The sequence below is a fragment of the Acomys russatus genome, chromosome 15 (genome assembly GCF_903995435.1).
Source record: "Acomys russatus chromosome 15, mAcoRus1.1, whole genome shotgun sequence".
Taxonomy (NCBI): Eukaryota; Metazoa; Chordata; class Mammalia; order Rodentia; family Muridae; genus Acomys; species Acomys russatus.
In genome coordinates this window covers 61,554,686-61,563,251 of record NC_067151.1, presented here as the reverse complement: position 1 = coordinate 61,563,251, position 8,566 = coordinate 61,554,686, and the positions used below count along the sequence as shown (strand labels likewise).

The window sequence follows — 8,566 nt, the reverse complement described above, 5'->3', positions numbered from 1 at the left end:
CCTGATTTATCCCTGCAGGCAAAACAGTGCTGGCTTCCCACAGACAGAGGGTGGCCATTATAGCGCACTGACTTAGAGAGTTCATTCTATCTTCTCCCGTTTAATTAAGATTAATTAAGGGGTTCAGGGATGGGCATGGTAACACCCAAATGTAATCCCAGCCCTTGTGTGGCTGAGGGAGGAGGGTCACGAAGCCACTTTGGGCAACGCAGCAAAACCTCCTGTCAAAACCAAGAGTCAGGCGTCATCTGTGGTAACTCCTGTCTCAGGAAGACAAATACCTGGCACCTGGAATGGAAACCCACTTGGGACAGAAAGGTTGGTGTCCCTGAGTCACAGCCTGGGATACCCCAAAATGTACCTGGCTCCAGAAATGCATTCAGCAATGGGATTGTTCTGTTTCAGAAAGTTGGGCTTTTTGTTTGTTTGGTTGTTTGTTTGTTCATTTTTGGCCTTTCTCTGTGTATTCCTAGCTGTCCTGGAACTTGCTCTATAAACCTGGTTGGCCTCAAACTCAGACATCCATGTGCCTCTGCTTTAATATTTTTTTCTGTGTGTGTGTGGTAGGGTGGGGGTGGGGGTAGGGGTTCGAGACAGGATTTCTTTGTGTAGCCTTGGCTGTCCTGGACTCACTTTGTAGACCAGGCTGGTGTTGAACTCACAGAGATCTGCCTTCTGAGTGCTAGGATTAAAGCTATGTACTGCCACCAGCCTTGGGAAGACCCACTTTTAATCCAGATCTTCTGAGGGTGGAAGCCTATATAAAGGAGACGGAAAAGGGAAGCTCTCCCTCTCCCTGTCTGCTTGCTCTCACTCTCACTGGCAAATCCATTCCTTCACTGCCATTAGAGACTGCTTCATTCAAGATCAGTATACTAGGGCTGGGCTTGGTGGCATACACCTTTAATCCCAGCACTCGGGAGGCAGAGGCAGGCAGATCACTGTGAGTTCGAGGCCAGACTGGTCTACAAAGTGAGTCTAGGACAGTCAAGGCTACATAGAGAAACCCTGTCTCAAAAACAAAAATTCAGTATACTAAAGACCAGCTGAAACACCCAGCCTTGTGAACTGAATGGTTACTGGATTCTTGGACTTTCAGTTGGTAGACAGCGGTTGTTGGACCAGTTGGACCATAGCTTATACACCAGTCTAGTAAATCCCCTTTTGATATCTAGAAAGACAGATAAATAGGACAGATGAATACATGAGTACATACGGTTTGCTCTTCTGGAGAACCCTAATATAGCCTCTACCCTGATATGTAGCCAAATAGGATTCTCCACTTTTTTGTTCTGTTTGTTTTGAGACAGGGTTTCTCCATATAAAAAGCCCTGGGTATCCTGGACTCGCTTTGTAGACCAGGCTGGCCTCCATTATGGTAACCCACCTGCCTCTGCTTCCTGAGTGCTGAGATTACAGGCATGCACCACTGCTCCTGGCTTTTGTTACTGTTTGTTTGCTTGTTTGTTCGTTTTTTAGGTTTTTTGAGACAAGGTTTCTCTGTGTAACAGTTCTGGCCGTCCTGGACTCAGTTTTGTAGAGCAGGTTAGCTTCGAACTCACCACAATGCTCCTGCCTCTGCCTCCTGAGTGCTGGGGAAAAGGCATTGGCACCGGCTTGTTGTTTTAACCTGCAATCTAGGGATGGACTCAGGGTGTCAGGCACGTACCACGTTGCTTTTACCCAAGGAGCCATCTTGTTAGCCCAAAAAGAGTACATTCTAGGAGTCAAAAGACATTTATCTAGCTTGGCATGGGCATACGTTTTAGGCCAGGCTGATCTATGTAGTGAGTTCCAGGACAGCCGGGGCCACATAGTGAGACCCTGTCTCCAAAAAACAAATGAACAAAAACCATTTCTCTCAACTCACACATCCACCATCTCTCCCCCATAGCTTTGGGCAAGTCCTTTTCTGTGAAATGAGAAATGGAATCAGCTGCTTTCACAGTTTCCATCTGAAAAGGTTTATAATTTCCAATGAGGACAGTCATGTTTTGTGTCTCCACAACATCTAGCATAGTGCCTGACACAAAGTAGTAAGTGTTAGGGAACTGCTGAGATCAGTGAATAAGTGGGTGAGAGAACAAAAGAACGGAAAAAAAAGACATGCTGAGTGGTGGCAATGACCGTAACCACCAGGGGGCGCTGATGATCTCAAAGGAAAAGACTTTAGACTGGAAATGTGTAATGATCAGAAGACGTGTGTGTGTGTGTGTGTGTGTGTGTGTGAGTGTGTGTGTGTTTTGTTGTTTTTCAAGACAGGGTTTCTGTGTGTAGCCTTGGCTGTCCTGGTCATCTCACTTTGTAGACCAGGCTGGCCTCCAACTCACATCAATCCGCCTGCCTCTGCATCCAGAGTGCTGGGATTACAGGTGTGCGCCACCGTCCTCAGCCAGAGATTCATTACTGACAATTGTTTTGTGGAAGTTAGTGTACCAATATGGCGGGTGCTTTAGAGGCAGGATGCTAGAATCCTCTTCCGCTGTTCTTTTATCACCTTGAGTCTGGGTCTCTTACTGAACTGAAATTTGGCTGCTTTTAAAGATTGGCTGACCAGAGAAGTCTCAGGATCCAGCTGCTGTCCCTCCATTGCTGGGGTTTTAGGGCTATGATATGTGCAACCATGTCTAGCTGTGAGAGGTATTTTATTTTATTTTATTTATTATTATTATTATTTTTTTTTTTTTTTTTTTTTTTTTTTTTTTTGGTTTTTCGAGACAGGGTTTCTCTGTGTAGCCTTGGCCACCCAGCTTTGATTCCTTTCTTTCTTTCTTTCTTTCTTTTCTTTCTCCAGGAAAGGGTTTCTCTGTGTATTCTTGGCTGTCCTAAACTCACTTTGTAGACCAGGCTGGCCTTGAACTCAACAGTGATCCACCTGCCTCTGTGCTGGGATTAAAGGAGCCACCACCGTCTGGCAGCTGGTTTTTCTTTTTTTTTCAACTAAATTTTTTTCACTTCGGGGCTCAGCACTTAAGGGTGCTTATTGCTTTTGCAGAGGGTCCCAGTTGGATTCCCAGCACCCACAGGATGGTTTACAACCATTCATAACTTCAGTTACAGAGGACCCAGTGCTCCCTTCTGAGCTCCATGGGCACCAATCCCACATATGGTACCCATGCATACATGCAGGCAAAACACTCACACATGAAATAAAATGGGTAAGTTCGGCAGTGGTGGCACAGGCATGTATTCCTAGCAGTCTGGGAGGCAGAAGCACTCCCAAATAGCATCTCTCTCACCTCTGGGGTTCTGATATGGGCTTAAGCCCCTCTGCTCCCCGCAGCACCACAAGAGAACTCAGCATCGGATACTGTCTTAGTCAGGTGAAAGGTGACCAACCCCTGAAAACAACCTCACTCTTACCTCCCCACACCATGCTCTCTATCCATCACAGCCCCACAGTGGGTAAAGACGTGGGCAAAGGGCTGGGGAGATGGCTCAGAGGTTAAGAGCGCTGCTTGCTTTTCCAGAGGTCCTGAGTTCAGTTCCCAGTAACCACATGGTGGCTCACAGCCATCTGTAATGAGATCTGGCGCCCTCTTCTGGTGTGTTGCCATGCAGGCAGGCAGAATATTGTATAAATAATAAATACATCTTTAAAAAAAAAAAAGCTGTGGGCAGAGGAAGGAGATGACCTAGTGAGGCCTTTCTCCAGTTGGCACTGAGGTCATGGGGAGACAGGATGAGGTGGGGTGAGGGCTCCTCTCAGGCTCCAGAACTCCACAATGGGGCATGGAGGAATGTGGTTATGACTGACTGACTTCACCAGAGAGATGAGGAGGGGGTGGGGCAGGCTGGCCAGAGTGCTTAGTGACATAGGGCAGGAGGTCTGGAGGCGTGCCCGTGTCAATCCACCTACGGCCTCACCAGTCCAGTGTGCCCAGGAGGGGTGCACAGGAAGCTGTGACTTCCCCCTTCTCGTCCTCTCCCCTTCTTAGCATCAAGGTCACATGTTGCTGGCAGTGAATTCTGACCTTCCTTTCAGTCGGTGGCGGTATTCCCTCAACGTGACACCAGCTGCTCATTGTCCCTTTCCCTTCCATTACAAATCCTCCAAACCTCCCCCTCTGAAGTTACAGTCATCACGCAGAGGGTGGCACAGGACTGGCTCGCGTTAGCTCACCGCACCAGTACAAGGAACATTCTTCTCCGATCTAACTTTTGTAAGGATTTTATCTTATATGTCTGCCTGTCTGCATGTATGTATATGCACCCCATGTAAGCCTAATGCCCACGGGACCAAAAGAGGGGGTCATGCTGGGCAGTGGTGGCGCACGCCTTTAATCCCAGCACTCAGGAAACAGAGGCAGGCGGATCACTGTGAGTTGGAGGCCAGCCTGGTCTACAAAGTGAGTCCATCCTAGCCAAGGCTACACAGAGAAACCGTCTCGAAAAACCAAAAAAAAAAGGGGGGGGCATATTCTCAGGAACTAGAGCTACGGATAGACAGTTGTGGATGTACATGAGGACTGGGAACCAAACCCAGTCATCTGCGAAAGCAGCAAATGCTTTTAACTACGGAGGCATCTCGAGCTCCAATGTAAAACAATGTTTAAGTAGTATTTATTTGCCTAGGTGGGCACAAATGCGCACTGTGCTGCTGAAAGCATGCAGATGCCAGGGGGCAGCTTTCAGGAGGCTGTTCCCGCCCTCCACGGAACCATCTCCATGGCCATATTCATTCTTTTTTTTTTTTTTTTTTTTTTTTTTTGGTTTTTTTTCGAGACAGGGTTTCTCTGTGTAGCCTTGGCTGTCTTGGACTCACTCTGTAGACCAGGCTGGCCTCGAACTCACAGCGATCCGCCTGCCTCTGCCTCCCGAGTGCTGGGATTAAAGGCGTGCGCCACCACGCCTGGCCATTCATTATTATTGTTATACCGCCAAGGTTCGCCTTCCAAGTTCTGGACTCAGGTGATCCAGTTGCCTCAGCCTTGCTGGTAGCAGTGACCAAAGGCACTTCGCATCTCAGTGAACTTTTGTATATTTTCTTTTTAACATTTGGTGGTGGGCTGGGCGGTGGCGCATGTCTTTAATCCCAGAACTCAAGAGGCAAAGGCAGGTGGATCGCCAAGGGTTCAAGGCCAGCCTGGTCTATAAAGAGAGTCTAGGACAGCCAAGGGTACACAGAGAAACCCTGTCTTCAAAAACAAAAACAAACAAACATTTGGTGGTGGATCACACCTTTAATGCCAGCACTTGGGAGGCAGAGGCAGGAAAATCTCTGTGAATTCAAGGCCAGCCTGGTCTACAGAGTGAGTTCCAGGACAGCCAGGGCTGCACAGAGAAACCCTGTCTTGAAAAACCAAACAGATAAAAACAAAACAAAACAAAAACCAGCCAGGCGTGGTGGTACACACCTTTAATCCCAGCACTCAGGGAAGCAGAGACAGGTGGATCCTGTGAGTTCAAGGCCAGCCTTGTCTACCAGGAGAGCCAAGGATACCCAGAGAAACCCTGTCTCGAAGACAAAAACAACAACAAAAAACAAAATATTTTGTGGGGTGGGGGTGCCTATCACCACTGGACTACAGCATGAGTGTGGAGGTCAAAGGGCAGTTTGTGTCAGGTCTACCCTTCTGTGTGGATCTTGGAGATATTAAATTTAAATTACCCGGCTTGGCAGCAAACCCCTTTACCCACAGAGCCACTCTCTCTGGCCTGCCCACACTGACATTTTAAGCAAAGAAACACAGGGGAGTTAATGCGACTCACTCAGAGGGAACCGGCAACTGTGGGACACACGTTCTCTCTCCTCTCTCTCTCCTCCCTCTCTCTCCTCTCTCTCTCCTCCCTCTCTCTCCTCTCTCTCCCCTCCCTCTCTCTCTCTCTCCTCCCTCTCTCCTCCCTCTCTCTCTCTCTCCTCCCTCTCTCTCTCTCTCCTCTCTCTCCTCCCTCTCTCTCTCTCTCCTCCCTCTCTCTCTCTCTCCTCCCTCTCTCTCTCTCCTCCCTCTCGTTCTTTAACACCATACTCCTCCCCTTGTCTTTTTGGAGACCTCTCCTTTTAGCAGAGGGCTCTCTGCAGCCTGGTTCTGTCACTCCAGACAGTTCTAGTTTCTCCCTTTCCCTCTCTGTCCTATGCATGTTTGCAGTGTGGACATATCCCTCCCTTGCGCTGCCCCACCCACCACTGTTGTCCAACAGGGAAGAGGTAGGCTGTTCTACCCACACCCCTCCCTCTCGGGTGTGAGCATGGGCAGGGGCTCCTACGAGCCTGAAGCTCCAGACCAACACCCAGATTCCAGGTGTCTCCTGAGAGCTCTCCTGAGACTGCTGTGGAGCTTGCCAGTCCAGTGGACGGCCACTCCCAGGCTCCCCTCCTCTGCTCTGATCCAGCAGCCTCCGATGCCTTGTGATGGCCCCATCCAATTCTTCTGCCTCTTTGCCCACTCTCTTCTGGGTCAATGGCTCTGCAGACGGCGTGCTGAGTACCGACGGCGCTGCAATGCCTGCCCAGTTCCTTGCCCTGAGGATCATGGTTGCAGTGGCCTACGGACTTGTCGGTCTCATCGGCTTGCTGGGAAACTCGGCTGTGCTGTGGGTGCTAGGTAACTGTGCTCAGCGTGCCCCTGGCCCGCCTTCTGACACCTTCGTCTTCAGCCTGGCTCTGGCCGACTTGGCACTGGCCCTCACTCTCCCTTTCTGGGCAACTGAGTCAGCAATGGATTTCCACTGGCCTTTCGGAAGTGCCCTCTGCAAGATCGTCCTGACCAGCACTGTCCTCAGCATCTACGCAAGCACCTTCCTCATCACAGCGCTGAGTGTCGCCCGATACTGGGTCGTGGCTATGGCTGTGGGACCAGGAAGCCATCTCTCGGTCTTTTGGGCCCGTGTGATCACCCTGGTAGTGTGGGTGGCGGCTGCCCTGATGACTGTGCCCACAGCAATCTTTGGGGCCGAGGGTGAGTTGTGGGGCGTGCGCCTCTGCCTTCTGCGCTTCCCCAGCAGATACTGGCTGGGGGCGTACCAGCTACAGAGGGTGGTGCTGGCCTTCGTCCTGCCCCTGGGCATCATCACCACCAGTTACCTGCTGCTGCTGGCCTTTCTACAGCGGCAGCAGGGAGGCAGGCCAAGACGGTGGCAGGACAGACAGGTGGTAGCCCGCTCCGTCCGTATCTTGGTGGCTTCCTTCATCCTCTGCTGGTTCCCCAACCATGTGGTCACTCTTTGGGGAATTCTGGTAAAGTTTGACCTGGTGCCCTGGGACAGTACTTTCTACACCTTCCATACGTATGTCTTTCCTGTCACCACCTGCTTAGCACACAGCAACAGCTGCCTCAACCCTGTGCTCTACTGTCTCCTCCGACAGGAGCCCAGGCAGGTTCTTGTCGGCTCCTTCAGGGATCTCTGGTCAAGGCTGGGGCCCCAGAGCAAGGCCTGCACGGAACAAGTGGCCCTAAAGGAGGTAGGTGGGAGATGGGTGGCCGGCACCCAGGAGGATGGCCCTTCTACAACAGGCACAAACACAAAGGACACTTGGATGAAAGATGCAACGTAAACACTCTTTTCTGAGATCTATCAAGGGGCACAGCCCGCAGGTTCTAGGGAGAAGCTGTTCTCTCTGCTTGGCTGCAGATCACCAACTCTGGGCGTGGTGGAAGCCAGAAGACGGGAGTCTAAGGGAGGAGGTGGGTGTGGCAAAGTTTATCTCTGGAGATGGCGAAGAGGAACTGTGAATAAACCAGATTATACACAGACCGCCTTGACTATTCATGCCAGTACAGCACAGGATAACTTCCAAACTACTGGGTTTAGACACACTGGTCAGGAGTCGCCCTGTCCCTACTCACTTTAGAGCAGGGCGTCCGTTATGTTTTTTTTTTTTTTTTTTTTTTTTTAAATGATGTATTTATTTATTACATATACAGCGCTCTGCCCTGCATGTACATCTGTACACCAGAAGAGGGCATCAGGTCTCATTATAGATGGTTATAAGCCTTGATGTGGATGCTGGGAATTGAACTCAGGACCTCTGGAAGAGCAGACAGTGCTCTTAACCACTGAGCCATCTCTCCAGCCCCCGTTATGTTTCTTTAGTACCAAAACCAGAAAGCGCATCCTCTGGCCACTCAGCTCAAGGGTCTCTATAGAAAGGATGCACACGCCTCCCCTTCAACACCTGTAGTTTGGCTGCAGGAAGATGCGAAGCTGGGCTTACTGGGACCTTACATGCCTGTCAGACCCTGAATGTCTAGCCCTGGTGAGAACAGCGAATCAATCTGTCTCTTTCACTCAAGGGCTAAAGGGAAACAGTCACAAGACGAAGACATCACGGGGTAGAGGGAGGTGAGAGGTGCAGAAGAGGGGGGAGGCTCGGGGTTGGAAACCAGGAGTGTTGAGGGTCACCGCGGGCATCTGAGTTTTAGCCGAGTGCCACAGTGTGTGGGTCTGAACCTTCCCCTCAGGGAAATTATTTGTACAAATCAGTTATCTTCTCTTTAAATTGGAGACAGGGTCTCATGAGACCAGGCTGGCCTCAAATTATGTAGCTGAGAGTAGCTTCGAACTCTTGCATCTGGGTCCCTAGACTCACAGGCATGTTTGGCTCATTCCTGCCCTTTCTTCCTCC

The 8,566-nt window shown here is 50.3% G+C and overlaps 1 protein-coding gene across 1 annotated transcript; it reads left to right on the top strand.

The window, feature by feature from the left end:
* Nucleotides 1–6,352: 6,352 nt before the first annotated feature.
* On the top strand, nucleotides 6,353–7,673 carry Rxfp4 (relaxin family peptide/INSL5 receptor 4). Its single transcript, XM_051156924.1, is given in 3 exon segments — nucleotides 6,353–7,466; nucleotides 7,469–7,504; nucleotides 7,507–7,673. Coding segments are annotated over 3 exon segments (1,317 nt in total).
* Nucleotides 7,674–8,566: the final 893 nt, after the last annotated feature.